General features: G+C 51.0%; 6 protein-coding genes across 6 annotated transcripts; 2 read left to right on the forward strand and 4 right to left on the reverse strand.

The window, feature by feature from the left end:
* Positions 1-314: 314 nt before the first annotated feature.
* On the reverse strand, positions 315-2,365 carry GGI43DRAFT_382242 (KRI1-like family C-terminal-domain-containing protein; the record flags this gene model as incomplete). The annotated part of the gene is made up of 2 exons (XM_083203223.1): positions 315-2,107; positions 2,173-2,365. 2 exons carry the CDS (start codon positions 2,363-2,365, stop codon positions 315-317), a joined length of 1,986 nt encoding a protein of 661 aa, XP_083062015.1.
* A 662-nt stretch (positions 2,366-3,027) lies between these two features.
* Positions 3,028-3,884, forward strand: GGI43DRAFT_421867 (Rab family GTPase VPS21; the record flags this gene model as incomplete). Its single annotated transcript, XM_083208027.1, has 3 exons — positions 3,028-3,096; positions 3,168-3,231; positions 3,328-3,884. 3 exons carry the CDS (start codon positions 3,028-3,030, stop codon positions 3,882-3,884), a joined length of 690 nt encoding a protein of 229 aa, XP_083062016.1.
* A 989-nt stretch (positions 3,885-4,873) lies between these two features.
* GGI43DRAFT_382244 (uncharacterized protein) lies at positions 4,874-7,948 on the forward strand (the record flags this gene model as incomplete). The annotated part of the gene is made up of 5 exons (XM_083203224.1): positions 4,874-4,914; positions 4,970-5,079; positions 5,148-5,476; positions 5,542-5,854; positions 5,910-7,948. The coding sequence occupies 5 exons, from the start codon at positions 4,874-4,876 to the stop codon at positions 7,946-7,948; spliced, it is 2,832 nt and encodes a 943-aa protein (XP_083062017.1).
* Positions 7,949-8,424: 476 nt separating this feature from the next.
* GGI43DRAFT_328224 (1-phosphatidylinositol 4-kinase) lies at positions 8,425-12,503 on the reverse strand. The gene is made up of 5 exons (XM_083201944.1): positions 12,029-12,503; positions 11,689-11,875; positions 9,221-11,621; positions 8,943-9,147; positions 8,425-8,853 (listed from the first exon to the last, which is right to left on the reverse strand). Exons 1-5 carry the CDS (start codon positions 12,106-12,108, stop codon positions 8,814-8,816), a joined length of 2,913 nt encoding a protein of 970 aa, XP_083062018.1. The 5' UTR covers positions 12,109-12,503; the 3' UTR covers positions 8,425-8,813.
* A 995-nt stretch (positions 12,504-13,498) lies between these two features.
* On the reverse strand, positions 13,499-15,399 carry GGI43DRAFT_328209 (uncharacterized protein). Its single transcript, XM_083201942.1, has one exon. The coding sequence runs from the start codon at positions 14,669-14,671 to the stop codon at positions 13,823-13,825; it is 849 nt and encodes a 282-aa protein (XP_083062019.1). The 5' UTR covers positions 14,672-15,399; the 3' UTR covers positions 13,499-13,822.
* Positions 15,400-16,647: 1,248 nt separating this feature from the next.
* On the reverse strand, positions 16,648-18,144 carry GGI43DRAFT_400863 (Alpha/Beta hydrolase protein). The gene is made up of 2 exons (XM_083205497.1): positions 17,720-18,144; positions 16,648-17,661 (listed from the first exon to the last, which is right to left on the reverse strand). Exons 1-2 carry the CDS (start codon positions 17,802-17,804, stop codon positions 16,841-16,843), a joined length of 906 nt encoding a protein of 301 aa, XP_083062020.1. The 5' UTR covers positions 17,805-18,144; the 3' UTR covers positions 16,648-16,840.
* Positions 18,145-18,740: the final 596 nt, after the last annotated feature.

Consider the following 18,740-nt stretch of genomic DNA (forward strand, 5'->3'; position numbering starts at 1 on the left):
GACGTGGTGTGTGTGTAATTGTAATGTTTTTGTAACTTGAATTATAAAAAGATGTATATATCTCCTTTAGACTGAGAAGAAAATAGCATGTTAATATATTGGCATGGCTGTATACAGTTGCATCGATATCATCGATTTAAGGAAATAGAGAAAGAGATAGTTCAGGTTCGATGTGTGGTATTATCATGAAAACCCAGTAGAGATCTAAACCCATCTATATATGGTACTACTATTATAACAACTTTGAAAAAAAAAGGCCCCTTTTTACACCTATATACGCGCGCGCGCAAAGTCCATCAATCGTTCTTCGCTCTCTACTCCTTGGCTGCTTTCTTTCCCTTTGACCTCTTCCGCTTCTTCCTCTCCCCGTCAACATCGCCAATGATATTGCTTTCTTCCTCGCCGTCCTTTGCCTTTGATGGCTTATCCTTCTTCTTGAACGATCTCTTCTTATCCTTTGCATCCTCGACATCCTCCTCCGCAACCACCCGCTCAAATCCGTACGTCGGACCCGTGTTCTCAAACTCTCCGCCAAAGACGTCCCGACGCCACTGGCGCAAACGGGCCTTCTTGCCTAGGTGCTTCTTGTCCTTGCGCTTCTTCTCTGCGTCTCGGAACGTGGCGAGCTTCTTCAGGCCGGCGTACTCGTTGAGTACCTTGTCTGACGGGGCAAGCAGGATGTCGCGCGCTGTCATGCCAAAGGACTGAGGGGAGGTCTCGCGGTAACGGAAGCCACCCATGCTGCTGCTGCTGTTGCCCTTGAGGATGTCGTGGTCTGTGAGGTTCATTTTGGCGTCGACGAGGGCTTCGAGCTTGGAGCGGTCCTGGCGGGCCTTCTTTTGGGTCTCCTGGCGGGCCTTTTTGTGGTCTGATGATTTCAGTTTCTTGGCAGAGGGTTCTTCATCATCGTCATCTTCTTCTTGTGCTTCGTCGTCTGATAAAGTGATGTTTGGCTTAGCCTCGTCGTCCTCGAAATCGGGGATAAGGTCCTTGATGTCGATATCATCGTCCCATGTGGGCTTCTTGGGCTTCTTCTTTTTGCTCTTCTTATCCTCTCCATCGACATCCATCTCGTCATCATCCGAGGCGACGTTCGCTTCGTTAATGGCGTAGTAGCCCTCGTCGAACCACTTCTTCATCTCGTCCTCCCACTTGTCGTTCTCCCATGCGTCATCAAGGAATTTCATCCATTGTTCGTCTGTCAGCTCCTTGCCAAATGCTCCGGCTGCTTGCTTAATCTTGCGAAGCTTCTTTTCCGTTTCCTCCAGCTTCAAGTTACGTAACCGGGCCTTGTCTTCACGGCGCTGTGCCTTCTCCGCCTCTTTCTTCTCGCGCTCGAGCTCTCTCTGGCGTGCTCTTCCGGTTTTCTCCTCTCGTCGGACTGATCTGGCAGCAGCAAAGTCTCTGGCATATGATTTCAAGACTTCGTTGCTCTTTTCGGGATTTTCGAATCGCAGATTGTAGGCCTCTTCGAATTCATCTGCTCTGTTGTCCTCTTCTCCATCATCTGACTCAAAGGCCTCCCATCTAGAACCTCCCTCAGCCACCCACGCTCTCGCCGCCATAAAGTTTGACAAGAACGTTTCTGGATCTCTGTCTGCCTTTTCCACATCCACCTCTGAAAGCTTTACGGCCTTTGCTCTGGATGGATGTAAGCCGTGTGAGTCTGTCTTTGCTGGCGCTTTTCGCTTCATGAATCCATCGTCGTCCTCATCATCATCTGAGCCTTCTTCACCCTTGACAGCGTCAATCTCGGAGAGCAGTGACTTTTTGATTGCGTCTTGCTCTTGCTGATATGTTATCGGAGCGTCCTCTTCGTCATCTGAAGCGCCGACATCTCCCCTTAAAATTTTCTCTCGTTGATAATCGCGGAGGAAAACTGGTTTCTGTTTCTTCTCCTTATCTGTAGCATCGGCGTTTTCGTCATCTGGAACATAGAAAGTGGTATCCTTGTCGTAGACGCGAGGATCTTTGTTTCGAATTGCCTTTAGCGTAGCAGAGATTTGCGCGTCGAGATCTTCGGTTGCAAGAAAACCATCTTCATCCTCGTCCTCGTCGGAAGAAGAATCGTCCTCATCCTCTCCTTCTCTCTTGAGCTTTTCCTCCACTAATGTATGTTAGAGAGATGGCGCTTTCACGTTTGGGGGTATAAATGATCCAATTCGAACATACGTCTGTGTTTTTCCTCTCGTTTCTTGTTATGCTCGAAACGGCGCGCATATTCCTCATTCACCTTGAAGCCAGAGCCTCCAATTGTTGCTCCCGCATCGTCTGAGTCTGAGTCGCTATCGTCGAGTAGCTTTCGCTTATTGGGATTGGACGGCTTGCTCTTTGAAGCCGCCGTTGCGGATATCGGTCCAGCCATATTGAAGACTGTATCAATTTCCAGTTCTCGTAGAATTGAGAAGCTGAAAACAGACGCTGGTGAAACAGGTATGTAGAAAAAAAATGCTTGAATCTTTGGACGAGGATCCGCACCTGCAGTAGAGACTAATACCACGCTGAACTTTTTTTTTCTGCCGGCAGATCAAGCCCAAAAAGTTTGGCGGGGAGCTGTCGGGTGTAGGCGTAACTTTTGGCCGAACTACTACTACTAGCAGGGTCCCGCCGAAAACGCTTCTGACAGTTACATGTGCTGAAGTATAGTATACTTGCATTAATAATAAAATTTCTCGTATCACTAAGTACCGTAGACCTCTTAGGCAGCTTTACGCTTTAGCCCCCGGCTTCAGTGTGGCTGGTGTGAGCTGGTTCGTTCGCAGACCTCGTCATCATTGCGCCTCTCTTTCGCTGCTCCAATGCAACCGGTACCCACCACGAACTCGCCTGCTAGAACCATCCTCGCGCATAGCAGCCTGTACACACACATACTCTCAAAGGCAGCAGCATTAAACCAAGCCAGCGCCGGTGCTTGAGCAATTTGTCCTTTTCTTCCCTCTCCACGGCGGTCGCTTTTGCTTCACATTCAACTATTCCCTCCACAGAGCTGAACCCTCGGCGGAACGACAAGGAAACGAGCCGGAAAAGATGGCGGAAGCTCCCAAGCCCAGCAGCAGCGTCAAGCTGGTGCTCCTCGGCGAAGCCGCAGTCGGAAAGGTCGCCAATCCTCCTCTGCGATGTATTTTGGCTGGTTTATGATAGACAGCGTTATTGACTTGTGTCCGCAGTCATCTCTGGTCTTGCGATTCGTCAACAACGACTTCCAGGAAAACAAAGAGCCCACGATTGGTGGTAAGCCATCCCTCCCCGGCGCTCCCGCCAGCCCTTCCCCTCCATCCCATCCACTGCGGCGAACAGTAGGGCTAAGTTTGGATGGATGAATGACAGCGGCGTTTCTGACGCAAAAATGCAATCTCCCCACCCGGACCATCAAGTTTGAGATCTGGGATACCGCCGGCCAAGAGCGGTTTGCTTCTCTGGCCCCCATGTACTACCGAAATGCCCAAGCTGCCCTTGTTGTCTACGACATCACCAAGCCTACATCGCTCGTAAAGGCCAGACACTGGGTCGCTGAGCTCCAACGACAAGCTTCACCCGGAATCGTCATCGCCCTGGTGGGAAACAAGCTAGATTTGGCTGGCGAATCGCAGAGCACAAGCGAAGAGGGCGAGGGCGAAGACGGCGGCGATGCCCGCAAGGTGTCAACAGAAGAAGCTCAAGCATATGCTGAAGAAGAGAGCCTGTTATTTTTCGAGACAAGTGCCAAGACCGGCCACAACGTTACCGAAGTCTTCACAGCCATTGCAAATGCGATCCCCGAGACGTCCCTGAAGAGTACCAGAGGTTCCGGCGCAGCAGGCACTGCCAATAGGGCCGGAGAGGAGCAGAGAGTGAATTTATCAGGACCAAGAGATGCGGGTGCAAAGGACGGATGTGCCTGTTAAATGAGGAGCTGTTTGATTTGTTGTACGAGGCACAGCCAACCGCGATGTTGTTGCTGTCGTAGTCGCTTTGCTAGTGCTAACGCTGCTGCGCTACCATAAGATGAGGTCGGATTTGTTATGGCATGCCATTCGGGAGTCAGAGTCTTGCGTTTCGGGAGTCATTCATGTGTTTTAGCTTAGTGCGCCATATCGTTTATTATTTTAGACGTCTAGTTTTTGCTACAATAGTACCTCGCTAACGCTTGCCTGGTTGTTGTTGTTGTTGTTGTTGTGATAAATGATGTGCCCGCCCATTTCCACGGGATTACTCTCCATGATGAAGGTTTATAGCATCGTTTATATGAGGCCGTAATCGATACACATCTGGGCCTGCCGCCTGCCAATCTTATCGAGGCGATTCGTCATCATTAGAGCCCACGCAAGGCTACGCTCTTAGGATTTCAAACGATCAGCTAATCCCGCCAAGGCTACGCTTTAGGCTGCAATCAGCCAGTCACCACCCTCTTCTGAGACGAAAGACATTCTTCTTGGCAACATCTTTGCCCGAGAAGCAAGATAAAGCATGGACCACTGCTGTTAACTCGATATACCCATGCATCTACTTTATATTGCAGCCAACATCGCTGTGCTTCTAAGTGTAGCAGTCAGGCACGTGACGTTCTGATCGCCGCTAGCGGCTGGCTTGTCGTGGCCACCGTCCGCTGTCAGATCCACTTCTTTTTTTCGAAGCGCGTCAAACTCCTCACAATCTCAGACCTTCACCAGACTTTTCATGATAAGGGGTTGGGAGATTGCTGGTTTGCGACAATACCTGCCACTCGGAGCGTTGTGATTTTTGGTGCCACGGCTCATTGAGGTCACGCCGGTGACGTGGCCCGCCCTACTTGTTTCTTCGTTGAGCACCTAGAAATCAAAGTCCTCGGACTTTTCTGCCACGCAAACCCTCATGGTGGTCATCGAGTGCAGATAGACCTGCTGCCGTTGGCAACATGGCCACGTCCATTTCAGAGGCTCAGGCTGAGCTGATCAAGTATGATCCTCACGATCTCGTCCTCGTTGCGATGGAGGATACTGACTGGTGACAGCTCGTTGGCTCCCGACGATATCCCACACAAACTGCGATGCGCCAACTGCAGCAAACTGGCAGTCAACGCCCTAAGACTGCCATGCTGCGAACAAGCTATTTGCGAAACATGTGCGTTAACCCTCTCGGATTTGGCATTGCTGGAAGTCTCCTTTCGAACCAGCTCTAATCGTTTATAGGCCACTCAAATCTCCCTCAGTCGTGCCCCGTTTGTGAACACTCTCCGCTATCTGCTGCCGACTGCAGCCCCAACAAATCTCTGCGAACTACAATCAGAGTGTTTTTGCGCACGGCAGAGAAGAAGAGAGAGGCGTCCCGATCCAAAGAATCTAATGATACCACGCCCATCACACCGGTTGATGCACCGAAGCCATCGCTACCCGATGTGAGCGCTCCTGCAGCAGAGCCGGCAGAGAAGACGGCAGACGCCAGTGGAGATGTGCCGGTCGAAGATTCGGGGCCGCAGAGCGCTGATGAACCGGCTTCTGGCCATGAAGAGGACAAGCAGGTATGGATTGGACCTACAATAAGCGATTCTGTGCCCAATATACTAACCTACTGGGATGCCAATAGCAGGAGGTGACATTAAACGGCACGGAAGAACTGATAAAGGAACCGACCGACGTCATCGAAGCTCAGGAAGCCAAAGATCCGATTGTCGAAGGCGATGACAGAGCCAATAACGAAGAGCAAGACGCTGCTGAAGGAGGCGATGAGAACGCCGAACAAGCTGGTGATGGCGAAGGGCAATTCAACGATGCCGCAAATGGTGGATTCCAACAGAATATGATGTTCCCTGGGGGCGGCGACTTCAACCAGATGCAAATGATGATGGCTATGCAAAATGGAATGGGACAAAATTCGTTTGGAGGGTTTCCTATGATGGGTAAGGCTCTTTCCCTCTTGGTGAACCTTTGATCTAGCGACTAACTATGCTGTAGGCATGCCAGGGATGGGCATGGACCCGATGATGCAGAACATGTACATGAACGGAGGCTTTCAAGGCATGGGCATGAACGGCATGGGGGGCTTTGAAGGAGGATTTGGACAAGGCTCCAATGATAACTGGAACGGTGCACAATCATGGAATTTCGACCAAAATAATTACAATCAAAATGGCCAAGGCATGGGTACTGGTGACTTTGGCAATTTTAACTCAGGAATCCAGACAGGATACAATCAAGGTAATTATGGTCAGTTCAATGATTATCGTCGCAACAACTACGGCCGTGGCCGTGGTCGCGGCCGTGGATTCTATGGAGGCTATGGCCGAGGGGGCTACCACCAATATGGTGGTGCCATGACAAATTATCATGAACAAGGCCACTATTCCCAGTATAACCAAGGACAAGGGGCAGCCTTCCAGGGCCAGGGCGACCTTGGACAGCAAGCAACGCCCATGGCGGGGGGTGCTCACCTTGACGAGAATGCCAACGAAGGTGTAGGCCAAGTTAAGCCATCAGACGGCGAAGGCGGTGGTAACGTTGATGGCGCCAAACAGGATCCTTCCGAGTCTGCATCTCGTGAAAACTTAGGCAATGAAGCGTCTTCTGGAGGTGCACCGCGCCCGACAACCATGGTTCAACCAGATGGATCTAATATGCAGAATCGAAATGGCGTAGCTGCCATCCGCTCCATTTTGACAACCCCTGATGCACCAATCAACGCCCCTAAGGGCCCTAAAGCTATGCGCCAAGGCCTCCCTAATACTAGTCTGCTGAATCTGCGAGCCAGAGGCTTCCAGATTGAAGATAGTGGTTTGCCAGTACAAAAACCTGTCGCTGTTGCATCGCAGCCGCCACAGGCGCCGCCGCTATCGAATCCAGCTACTCAGCCAGGCTCTAGAAGTAGTACTCCTAACCTTGACAAAGTGCGAGATCGTGATGCCCATCGTGATCGCAGCAAGGAGCGGCCCAAGGATCACGATAAACGTGAAAGAGGAGTGGCGTCTGAAGAGTCCCATAACGCGCAAGAGAGAGGAGACCGAGACAGAGACCGAGTAGATCGCGATCGCGGCAAAGAGCCAGAGCGTTCAGGCTCTAGAGCTAGTAGTAGAAGCCGAAGTATAGATCGCAGCAGCCGCAGCCCGAGTCGCAGCCGTGGCCATAGGAGCTCCCACAGACGGCAACGGCGGCAACGTTCCGAGTCTGTAGACGCGGATGATAAAGATGACTCTTACCGTCGGAAGAAACACCGGAGCAGTAGAAGGCATTACTACGACGATGACGATGACCAGCCGTCTCAGCGTTCCAAGGATGATAAGGCAGCTGAAAGGTCAAGGTCAGGCTCCCCGGATGATGGTAAGCGCTCAGGCTATCGCAGCCGTAAAGACAAGGACAAAGATCGAGACTATGAGCGGCGCAAAGACAAGTACCGAACGGAAGAAGAAGACGACCGCCAAAGATCAAATCATCGCTCTTCCCACCGTGACCGAGGAGATTATGAGCACTCTTCTAGACGTTATGACAAAGAGAGAGAGCGTGACAAGGATAGCAGCAGCAGTCGGAAAGAAAAAGACCGCAAGGATCGATACCGAGACCGAGATCGTGAACGAGACCGCGACCGCGACCGCGATCGGGATCGCGATAGGGAGTACAGCAGCAGACACGGCAGTAGCAGCAGGAAGCACTCCGTCGATGGCGCTGCCGCCTCGAGTGGCGGCGACAAGGGCTTTGACCCGCCTACGGGCCCGCGTGGATTTGACATCAAAGGAGGCTCTCGGGGCTCTGGAGCTGCCTCAGCCCCGCAGAAAGATGCGCATACTCTGGAACGGGAAGCACGAAACCGTGAGCGTCTACTGAAAGAAGCCCAGCGCATGGCTGGCCTCGCAGGCTTAGCGGGCTCAAAGCGCAGTCGAGACGATGCCGACGATGGCGGCCGCAAGGGCCGACGCAGCCGGCGGAACGACGTTGTTGATGGCGATAGTGAAGAACGCATGCGAAGGCTGGAGGCTGAGAGAGAGGGGGGACGATGGGGTTAGGTGCCTCCTCGAAAGTCTAAGTCGCGTGGTAGGAAAAAAGGAAAACAAGGCAAAAAATGATTTATTACTAGGTTGATGGGGGTTAGGTTCTGCGGCGCAATACCCTCATCACTCTGCGACAGTAGCCTGAACCGATATTTCAATGCGGATAAACAAAAAGACGCTCGACAAAGGGAATCAGAGCCGATATCAAAAATATCATTATGAAAGAAGCTTGACTGGACTTATTATGATGACAGAACCAAAAAAAAAAACGAGAAATAAAAGGGGAAAAAGGAATATCACATTACTCCGTATAAAGTTAGGAGCCAAAGGGCGGTCTTGTAATTGTATGGATCATGCATGTAGTATGTACATATATATATGTATACAAACATCAGTCAAATAACTTTTGCGTTCAATCCTGTTTTTAAGGTTATGATAAAAATAGATAGTTTGTAACGAGGAGATGTAACGATGTAGGATTTACTATGCATCCTTCTCATAGCTTTGGTATCATGAATCTTGTCCTTTCAAGGGCTATATATTTTTTGTTTTTTTCGCTTCCAATCAACGCCGATCGCATATATACCTATATGTAGATATATATGCATGTGTATATGTGTATGTAGCTAGACTATCTCGAAAAAAAAAAAAAAATGTAGCCAAGTATATTCCAAGTTGCGCTTCCAAGGAGAAAAGAGCATGGTCTTCTTCATCCTGCGCATTTCTGTATATATAAAAAAAGAACCTCCCCTGGTTTGTTGAACACCACTACCATATAGACCTCCTGACCCAACGAGCACCAATCCTTTCTCCCCCCTTTCCCCCCATTAGCTCGGATATCCTCCCCCTTAGAAAGGGGCACCATCGGCAACAAGCTCGCCTAGTATATACCCTGTGTGCGATATTGGAAGGTATCATAGCTATTTCTACATGTTAGCTTTTGTTACCTCTCGGGGGGTTTCCGCCAAATCGCTACAAATTGGGGAAAAAAGGCATCAACAATACTTACAGTCGTGTGTAATAACTGCCGACCGACTTCGCAATCAAGTCTGTCTCCACGAAATTCTCTGCTTCATCGGCACTCAGATGCAGCTGGAAGCGCTGCCGGAGGGACGTTGTCGCATGTGTCACGCCGACGGCGAAGCACGGCATTTTTGATTCCCTGCCCATAATGGCGACCAAGTCAATGATAGAATCTGCCGACCGTCGCAGAGCTACAAATATGGTGTTAGTAAAATTCCATCAAATGGTGAGATGTGTCATTGTTCTTTGAAAGGATCTCCTTACCTTGGAAAGCTTGTTTACACAACTTCTTGTAGTCCTCCCAGTCCTGTGAGCCAATTCCTCCAAGGACGTCCACATATTCGTTTGTGAGCTTGAAAGGTGCAGCTTCAAAGCCGACTGATCCGGGCGAGTTGGAAAGCATGAATCCAAAGTCGATGTGGATGACGTGCCCTTCGCTGTCGATCAAAACGTTTCCATTATGTCTGTCCTTTAGCTGTAGAACGTAGGAAATGATGCTGTACGCCGCTAATGAGCGCTTGAAGGCATCCAGTGCAGCCCTGTGAGGCTTGCTTTCAGGCGGGCCAAATGCTTTGAGAAAGTGGTCTTTGAGCGTAGCAATCCGATGCCGGGGGTTGTTTCCAGCCTCGATCGATGCGAGCGTGAGACTACGCTTGAGTGAATGAAGGGATACGCCATTTCCTATTGTTTCGATGAGTCCAGATGACTCTCCAGTTACGAGGATGCGCATCAGCTTCACCCAGACGTCTACCTTTGCATCCACCCAAATCTTGTGGCAGACGCTGATGAGTTGGCAAGCGAATGCTTCCTGTCGCAAATCGGCACCCGTCTTCACGATGACACTCATGAGATCCCAGTTCTTCATCCATCCGTAGGGTGAGGATTTTCGAATTCGCTCTTTCTTGGCCTCCCAGGCTTCTCCAAAGACAGCCGCACTAGGGTCGTCGCGATCGCCACGGCGTTGCACGCCTCCAGTCTTGATATCGTTTTCCATCCTCTCCCTGCCTGCGCTGGCGTTGATGTTGGGATCGATTGGTACCTCTTCCTCGTCTAGATCTGGATTTATGCCCTGCACGGTGCTGGCAGTGCTGGCTTTGGCAATGATTGTGTCAAACGTGGGACCGTGATCGTCCGCATCAAAGCTTTGCTCCTCGAGGCTTTGCATGCTTGCGATAATCTTGGCTCTAATAGCAGCTACCTCATGTTTTGGTCGCTTACCACTCGTCGCCTCGAGCTGAGCAAGCATCTGAGAGGCCGTCCTCATATGTGTGGCTAATGCTGAGAAATCTGGCTGATCGGCGCGAGCCATATTGAGCGTCATTCTTCGTCGAGAACCAGGACTAGGAGATCTGGATGAGAAAGGACCCGATGTGCGAGGTGTCATTGTATCCAACGTCGTAGTCGCGGTTGTGGCTCCGCTGGAGAATCGCTGGTCGGAAGAGTGCTTCGGGTGATAGGTAACTGGCGATGGCACATCGTCATACGGCTTCAAAAGTGGCGAGCTTCCCAAATCGCCCGAAATCGGTTCGAATACGCTGTCTATTATTGGCTCCGGAGCTTGAATGACCTGAGTAACTCTAGGTGTCTCTGAAGAGAGGTCAAACAGTCTTTTTGAAGGCCCATCACCGCTAAGTAGTCCAGTCAATAGCCTCTGGTTATCTGGAGTTTCGGGATCAAATGAAAAGTCCTCTCTTAGCACTTCGATCATTAGCAAGTATGGTACCTTCTCGGCGCTGTTTAGAACCGTGGCCTCGGCAGGATTAAGCCGTACAATTCGGTGGTGGCGGCTCTTTCCTGGTGCTCCGTCGATCAGTGTCGGCGGGCAGATGATGGGGATATCGATCTCGGCGGGCAAATCTCTCCCTATCAGCGCCAGCTCGGCTCGTAGGGCACTCATACGGGCAGGTTTCGGTACGGCGACTAGTCGGTTGGAGATGACTTCCAGGGCTGATAGGAACTGAGTTTGCGACCTGAAATAGTGTTGTCTTAGGAGCCGTGCTTTCTGGGCTGGCGACAGATTGCTCGTGCCTGTGGGCGATTTGAAATGATGAGAATGTCGTCGATGGACGCCATCAGCGGGTCTAGCAGACACAGGAGTAGCTGGTCGGGATGGACCCCTCGGGGACGGGAGAGGTAGGGACGCGGTGCTGAGTCTTGCCTCCAAAGACTTCAATTCTAGAGCAGACGGCCTTTTTGACTCTTTTGATGTAAAGTTAGGATTCAATGGCGAATGAGTATTATTTCGGCGAGAGAGGCGGGTGTCGATGTCGTCGGATGGGTTTGGATTCCTCGAGTCCTTGGTCCGCCGAGATTTCGAGCCTGGCACGGCTACGGTATTCGCCCTGGTGGGTGTTTTCGCCGTAGGCTTGGGTGTTTCACTTCCATCTGAATTATCGTCGGTGATCGGCTGGGGCTTTCGAGCTTGTGCGACAGCGAGGGGTCCCGCCCATCTCGGAAACATTGGCAGTGCGACGCTCGCAAGAACGAAGCTGGACAGGACAGTCACGGGCAAGACGTTTTCCTTGATCTTGTGGTGCCGCACGGTGTCTGCGACCCCAAACACGATGTGTTGGACCTTGTTATAGACTCGACGACATGTCTGAAAGGCATTCGATTGCGGATTAGAGGACAAGTCGTGTAGATATGTCTGGAAGAGCCAAAATGTCTATAGCAGAGGGTTAGTGTTCTGGTATATGTGAGGACAAGTTTCATAATTGGCTTCAGCTACGCACCAACAATGCGGCAGTCACAGACTCTTCGCATAGATCCAACAGGAATTCCTCCAGAGCCATTGACTCGTTGTCGACACTGATAATGAGGTGGCATAGCTGCGGTAGGAAGAATTCGATATCCTCATAAGGAAACTGTCGCAGCTTCGTGCACAGAACATAGTGAATGCCTACATGATCGGCATAACGGCTGCATGGCGTTAAAAGACATATAGATTAGCCACTACCGATCTTTGCACCAGCTATGTGTATAAACAAGCTCCCCAGCAGGTCATTCGACCTAGGCGATGCTCCATTGCAGCTAAGCAGAGCTGGCAGGAAAGTGCCAAGGTGTACTACTCACGATAGGTAGGAGACTGAGAGGAAGGGATTCGCGTTGAAGACGTCGGACTCGAGGAATCGCTGCAGCAGATCCCACGACATTGGGCTATTCGACGCAGTGCGCGGACGGCGAGGTATGAGGCGAGATGCGATTGCGATTAATATGGAGGTACCTCATTTAGATGAGGGTGGAAGGCGTAGCAGTATTCAGCCGGTCTCGCATGGCTTTCGAAGCGGGGGATCAGAGACAGATGCACATGCAAAAAAGAGCAGAGGCAAGCAAGCTGGCTCTTTGGGCGGTGCGCGCACACGCAATTTGTTGAAAAGAGGGATAAAAATAAAATGACAAAGTAAGGAGTGGATTGATCTGCGAAGCTCGGGCAGAAAATGAAGGTCGAGGAGGGAGGAAGCGGAAGCTTTGGCGGCGTCTCTAGTCGACGGACGAGGCGGAGATGGTTATGGATAGACGGTTTGATGGAACCAAGAGGGTGGAGTGAGTGACCTGTCCACAGCGACCCAATTCGGTACCGCTTTTAGTGCCTAACGTTTCTGGCGGCCATTGGCCTGCTTGCATTAGGGGTCCAAGGGAGCTACAGCGGCTACGGTGCAGCCTACAGCGCGTACAGGCAGAAGCTTTGGCTATGGAATTATCCTAATCTTTAAGCAGCAAATGCGGCTTGTCCGTATGACGCTTTTTAGCCCGAGATGGTAGGTGGTTCGAGGCCAGCAACACCGAATCTCCGCAGCTGAGCTTTGAGATTCCTGATGTGTGTGTGCAGGCAATCGGTAATCACAGAGACAAGGTGGGTTTCGAGCTATAAAACGTTTTAAACTCCGTCTGGGCATGGCCAGTGCTGGATGCACTCACTGACTAGCAATCAGTGCTAGGGATTTACCACCAAGGAACCAATGGGAGGACTCCAGCCCGGAACCCGAAGTAAGGGGCCTATTTTCCGGAGTCTCAGCTTATTCCTTCAGTCTCATGGCAATAATTGTACGGGCTCGCATATTACTACAACTCCGTAATAACCGTAGGGAAAATCAAATTATTGCAACTTCGAATTATTACAAGGCTGACGCAAGGCACCAGACGGAGGCCTGTAAGTGCCCCCTCACTGACCTGACTTTGCTGCACGCACTCTGGCGCAGTCCCCTGAAGCTTACCTGTACGCGCACATCGACTACGTTGCCCGGGAAAAGTCATATGCAGCTCATTCTAGGTCTCTGGATCTAGACTCTGTGTATCCACCCCCATGTTCTTGAGGCTTTTTGTGTGTCGCAGAATAAACAAGCGGCAGCTTCAATGTTTAATTGAGGATCTTTGTAAGCTCCCGGCCGTTTCGCGCCAATCTTGGCGAAACAACACGCAAGCTCCTATCACATGTCATCAGAGCACATACGCAACAAGCCAAGCCAGGGGCAAAGAAAACAGTATGCAAATCAAAAGAAAGTGTGAATATGTTAGTGTCACAGCTTCGCAAGCGATAAACGTAAGCATTTATGCATCATCTCGAGTTATAGAACATGTTGTATTTGGATTGTAAAAAAATTTCAAGCTAGTGGCACATAAAGAAAAAAAAAGGAAGAATACCTTTTTACAGTTGCAAGTGTAAAAGTGCCACGCCCATCCAGATAGAGATTGTGCTTTACAGCTACGCAACCATCTAGAATCAATCCCGTCCTTCAAATGAATCCGTCCTCCCCAACGCCGGTTGTATGATATAGTAACGCAAGGTATATCTTTCCAGTAAACGCCAATCAAATCCCATCTTCGCACCTACTCGTCATCACATGTGGCTGGTTGCTTTCAACATCCCTACTGCACTTTCTTGCGACGGCCACCGCCTCTGCCTCGCTTTTTGGGTTCCTCCATCTCTTCGTCGGTTTCGCTGTCTCCCTTGCCCTTGGACTTGCTGCCCTCCTTCTCATTCTCTACGCGGCTGACGATGTCTCGTAAAAAGTCCCATTGCTCGTCTGCCTCTACCACGTTTTTCAGCATGGATGCGGTAACTCTTTTGGAACCCTTATCCTTGGCGATGTCCGCGCTTTTTGTCACTAGTTGGATCATAAACAGCTCTAGTGCCTTTCCGACGGCAATAGGTGTCTGTTGAGCAACCTTGCCTACTTCTTCATCGGCCTGCATGATCCGCTTAATCCGGGCTGTGGGAAACTTGGTCTTGACGGGAGACGGTTCGATGACCGGCGCAGGTGGTGGAGGCACCACGGCCTTTCTGGGAGGCATGTCTGAGGAGGAAGCTTGGCCTTGGTACGGCTCGTACAAATAAGGGGAGAATTCGGGCGGCGGCGGCGGCTTGAAGTCGTGCTGCAGCGCGAGGGGTGCGGCGTTTTGGTAGCCGGCTGGGTTCTGCCCTGGCTGCCCGACACCTGGCGGCGAGTATGGCTCGTAGTAGTAATCAGCTTCGATATAAGGCTGGGGTGCGGCCTGAGGGTAGGCGCCGTATGAGTTGGGAGGCGTATAGAAGGACTCTGCGTTGCCCGGTACGGCGGCAAAACTGCTGGCGGGAGGCTGTATTTTATATCCAGCCTGGCCGTGGCTTGCAGGCGCTGTGAGGTGTTGCGGTGCGGCTTGGGTGGGGCAGTCCGAGAAAAACGACGACAGGTCCGGCGACCGTGGCGCGTAATTCGACGCTTCATCGGCCGACATTATTTTTTTCGAGCTGCTGCACTGCGTCTTTTAGTGCTGTTCTAGTGCATTAACACACCTGCTCCCAGGGCAGCGGCCGCAAATCAGTGGCCCGAGAAAACAATGGACCGCTGCAACCTCGATTTTCCGTGGACAGGGAATCGATTCTGTCGCTTTTCCCTTCTTTCTTAGCCAAATCCGCGGCCCTTGCAGCGGTGCTTCTTCAACGGTGTGCCTTTCAGAGGCGCTAAGCTGCTTGCCTTTGATGCAGCCAATTCTCCAAACGCACCAATGTCGATCTTCCTATGGCTCGCTGGCCAGATGCTGAGACGGGTGCACGATCGTCGGCAATGGGCCTAGAAGGCAGCGATGGGGGTTTACGGCTGGCTGATATCCGCGCTTGGATATCTGGTCGATCTCTTGCACCTTCGCACGCACTTCTTCTAACGCTTTATTCCGGGAACTGGAATGCCCTCACTTGGCATTGAATATCCAGACAAGGGAGAGAATTGGCGATACCAGCGTGGATATTTGGACGATGCTGGTTTTTAGGTATGAAAGGCTCTTTTATTCAAAGCTAGAATATCTAGCTATTGTGAGAAAAGAAGAGTGCCTTATTATCAGCGACCTTATCAAGAGACGCCGTTCACCTTCCCAGAGCACTTCTCCTCTCTTTCTGAACGCTTCGGAAACACCTTGTTTTTTATCCCCAGCCAGCTGAGTGCGGGGCGGTGGTCAGAGGATGCTACCCAGCAGGTCTTTGGCGCTCGAATCGCGAAACTGCCAAGGCGATGTCCTGGGCAGGATCTAACAAAAAGTGAAAAAAAAGGGGGGAAGAGGCAACCAAGTGCTCAATTTTTGAAAATTGGCAGCTAATAATATGGCATTCCAGAAGCGACACTCAAGATGCAACGCATGACAGCTCGGTGACGTTGCGCTCACCGTGGGCCAAATCTGGAAATGGGGTGGCTGCGATACAGCGTGTGGTTCGTCGACCAAGACTGCGTCAAGGTTGGGGTCTGAGCTGGAGGGAGGGGTCGGCTTCTGCGCTGCGATGCCAGCAAACCAAGGCTGGAGCTTAGGGAACGACCGGCCGTTTATATGTGCATTTCAGGGCCCTAGGCATTGAGCCTGAGTTCAGCCAACTGGGCGTAGTGCCGAAGCCCAAGTTACACCAAAATGGGGAGCGAGAGGGGGGGTGACAAACCCACGAAGGAGGTCCATCGCAAACTGCTCGGGGGCACAGGCGAGGGAGGCTGTTGCACCAACACAGTGACTGGCGCCCGCCCTAGCTCTGAAGCTACTGGCGGAGGACTGCCTTGGATAAGAGACCGGAGCCGTGGCTGGTGGCAGCACCATTTCCATTTGATGACAAGTCTGGGAGGGGGCGTGCCGCTATGAACCATGGCCACGGTGGATAGCTGTGGGAGACAGCCTCAAAAAAAGAGGATGCGTGGTCGATTTGGCGGCAGAAGACATGGGCTCAGCACGACATATGCATTGCAACTCTTTTTGCGTGCTTTGCCTGGCTGGCTTTCCCCCAAAACCGGCACGAATGCTCTGCTGCCAGGGGAAACGCTGCCGTTACATCGGGCGTGGATGCGGCTCTTTGCGTGAAGGAATAGGTGCTCCTCCCAAGCCACTAACAACCATGCAGCCGCTTTACTGGTGCCAGATCCTGCATCTCGCTCTCTCTTCCATATCACCCAGCATCCATGGCTACTTGGTTCTGACTTGGAACTGCACTTTCAAGAATTACTTACTCCTGGCATGCAAGGGATGCGCGCATTCTCTGTCTCTCGCTGCCTGGATGCCAGCGTCCTTGTGTCTGCCCCGAGTCGAGTCTATCTCCCTTTGCCTGTCTTAACGCAACCTGGTATGCGTCAGGACCTGAGGTAGATAGGTTCAGTCAGTCATGGGCACTGAGCTGCCTGGAGCTGCCTGGAGATGATGCATAAACCCACACCAGGCAACGAACAGCCTCACAGGTCAGTAGCATTTCATTAAATCATTCCGTCAAATCACGTCGATTACCTCTTTCACCCCTCCCCCCTTTGGCTGCGCGATGATAAACAATAGTGAGCTTAAAATCTGAGCCTGATCGGGAAAATGACGAAGCCGAGCCTTGGCGCTCTGGTTCCTGACTTTCCATATTGTTGATCTCTCTATGATTACATTGTAGAACTTGATCTAATCTGACAGCCTCTTTCTCCCTCTCACCTTGCCTGCTGGAGCTTTATCGAATCTCTTTCTAATCTCTCCTACTATAGTCTGCAACCCATAAAGTCGCTTCCTCCTTGTGCTGGATAGGAAGAGTGACGCTACAGGCCATGCATGAATTCCGCCGTCGAATCTTCGAGCTTCGATTTCGACCTTACCCGCGCCTAGACGCTCTACAAAACTCTCAATGTCTGGCGCCAGGACCTCATCGCTTCCATATGTGATGAAGTAGCCACGCTCGGGGCTGGCTGCTTTCCATAGCTTGACGTCGTCGCACCTCCCAGGCGATGCCACCCCGCCGTGAATCATTGCATCTCCCGCATACTGGTGCGCGTACTTCCAGAGAGTGCCCCTATTCAAGTAGTCGACACGAGACGGGAAGTGGAGACTTGAGGACAGAGTGATCCAAGGAGAGATTAACATGGCCATCTGCGGTATAGCAAACTTTGGTCGAATGTCTTCCAAATCGTGTTTGCTCATCCCCAGTTTAGCCCCCATGGCCTGTTGATTCTGAACCTGAATCCCGACCTCAAGCAACATGCTCAGGATTAGTGTACCGCCGGCAGAATCGCCGGCAACGCACACCTTGGAGGCGTCCTCTACTTCTTCTAACACATGCTTGTAGCCCTGTAGCGTTTGGAGAATTTGGGTGGGATACACCTCATCTGGAACCAAGCTATAGTCCAAGGCGAAGATGGCCGGATTTTGATATCCAGCATCAACCAGTAGACTATGCCATGCTAGAAGAAACTCAAAGTAGAAGTAGCTGGTGCCCATGGCGAACCCGCCGCCTGAAGTAGTTTGCATGAGTTAGCGCTCCAGCAACTCGCGGCGTGTAACATGTCTTACCATGCGCGTAGTAGATGACAATATCCGGCTCAACGTCGCAATTCTGCTTAATCCAGATCCCCTTAACTTTGGCGTCTCCCTGCATAAAAATAGCAACACAGTGTGGTTAGCTCAACGTTCACCTCCACGTGAAATTTTTAAGACAGAGGAAGGGGACATATGCACCTCTCCAATAGTTTCTTCTTTCCAATACACTGGGAAATCCTTGATTCCATGTCTCTTCATGCGCCACTTGAGAAAGGGGAGTGCCACGTCTTTGGAGAAGAAGACTCTTCCGACGTTGGCTGGTATAGTGGCAAATGCATATCGCACGCAACGGATGACGATATCTTCGAATATGGTAGAGCCTTTAAGGTGAGATGACTTGTGAGAAGAGTAGCTCCTGAAGTAGCGGTTCCACAAGAATTGAAGTGGAAGTGTGAATACTGTAAACAGGTGAATGTGTTAGATCAATATCTCAGCTGTTTTGTCGTGTCTATGAACATAAATGCATATATACTACTTATGAGTAGGACGCTGCGTACATAGAAATGGAATGGCTTTAAGAACGACGAGAACGGTAGGGAAGAAGCCAGCTTGACGAAGCAGCTGCGGAGCGAGGTAAAAGCAAAAGACTAAGCAGTCGATGAGAGATACGGGACCGAGGATCATGATGCCGGTAAGCGGAGCATGTGGCTCATGGCAGTTTATTATTACAATGAGATAGTCGAAGTCCTAGTTTGGTTAAGTCATACGAGCGAGCGAAAGAAGTTGAGAATCAAGAAAAAGAAAAGGAGGCGGCGACCTAGTGGACAAGTGTATACATAAAAGAGATATAAGAGAAGAAGGAAAAGTAAGATAGAGAGCGTGTGTATGTGAAGAAGGGAATATCAAAAGAATGAGGCAGCAAAATAGCTAGAAGAAAACAGATGTTAAGAAGCACGACACATCTGATGCTTAATACTGGGGAGGTGGAGGACGAGCCGCGGCAGATTAAACGTGAAAATCTGGGGTGACGTCTAATATTAAGGGTCAAAAATGC

This window comes from Trichoderma evansii (assembly GCF_050947405.1).
Source record: "Trichoderma evansii strain SZMC 28006 chromosome Unknown GGI43scaffold_6, whole genome shotgun sequence".
Classification (NCBI taxonomy): domain Eukaryota; kingdom Fungi; phylum Ascomycota; class Sordariomycetes; order Hypocreales; family Hypocreaceae; genus Trichoderma; species Trichoderma evansii.

Coding starts and splice junctions, on each gene's coding strand:
- GGI43DRAFT_328224 (XM_083201944.1), bottom strand. CDS start 12,108: ATGTCGTGGGATCTGCTGCAGCGATTCCTCGAGTCCGACGTCTTCAAC. Junction 11,876..12,028: donor CTCTCAGTCTCCTACCTATC/GTGAGTAGTACA, acceptor AACGCCATGCAG/CCGTTATGCCGATCATGTAG. Junction 11,622..11,688: donor CTGTGACTGCCGCATTGTTG/GTGCGTAGCTGA, acceptor CCTCTGCTATAG/ACATTTTGGCTCTTCCAGAC.
- GGI43DRAFT_328209 (XM_083201942.1), bottom strand. CDS start 14,671: ATGTCGGCCGATGAAGCGTCGAATTACGCGCCACGGTCGCCGGACCTG.
- GGI43DRAFT_400863 (XM_083205497.1), bottom strand. CDS start 17,804: ATGCAGGGAGACGCCAAAGTTAAGGGGATCTGGATTAAGCAGAATTGC. Junction 17,662..17,719: donor TGTCATCTACTACGCGCATG/GTAAGACATGTT, acceptor AAACTACTTCAG/GCGGCGGGTTCGCCATGGGC.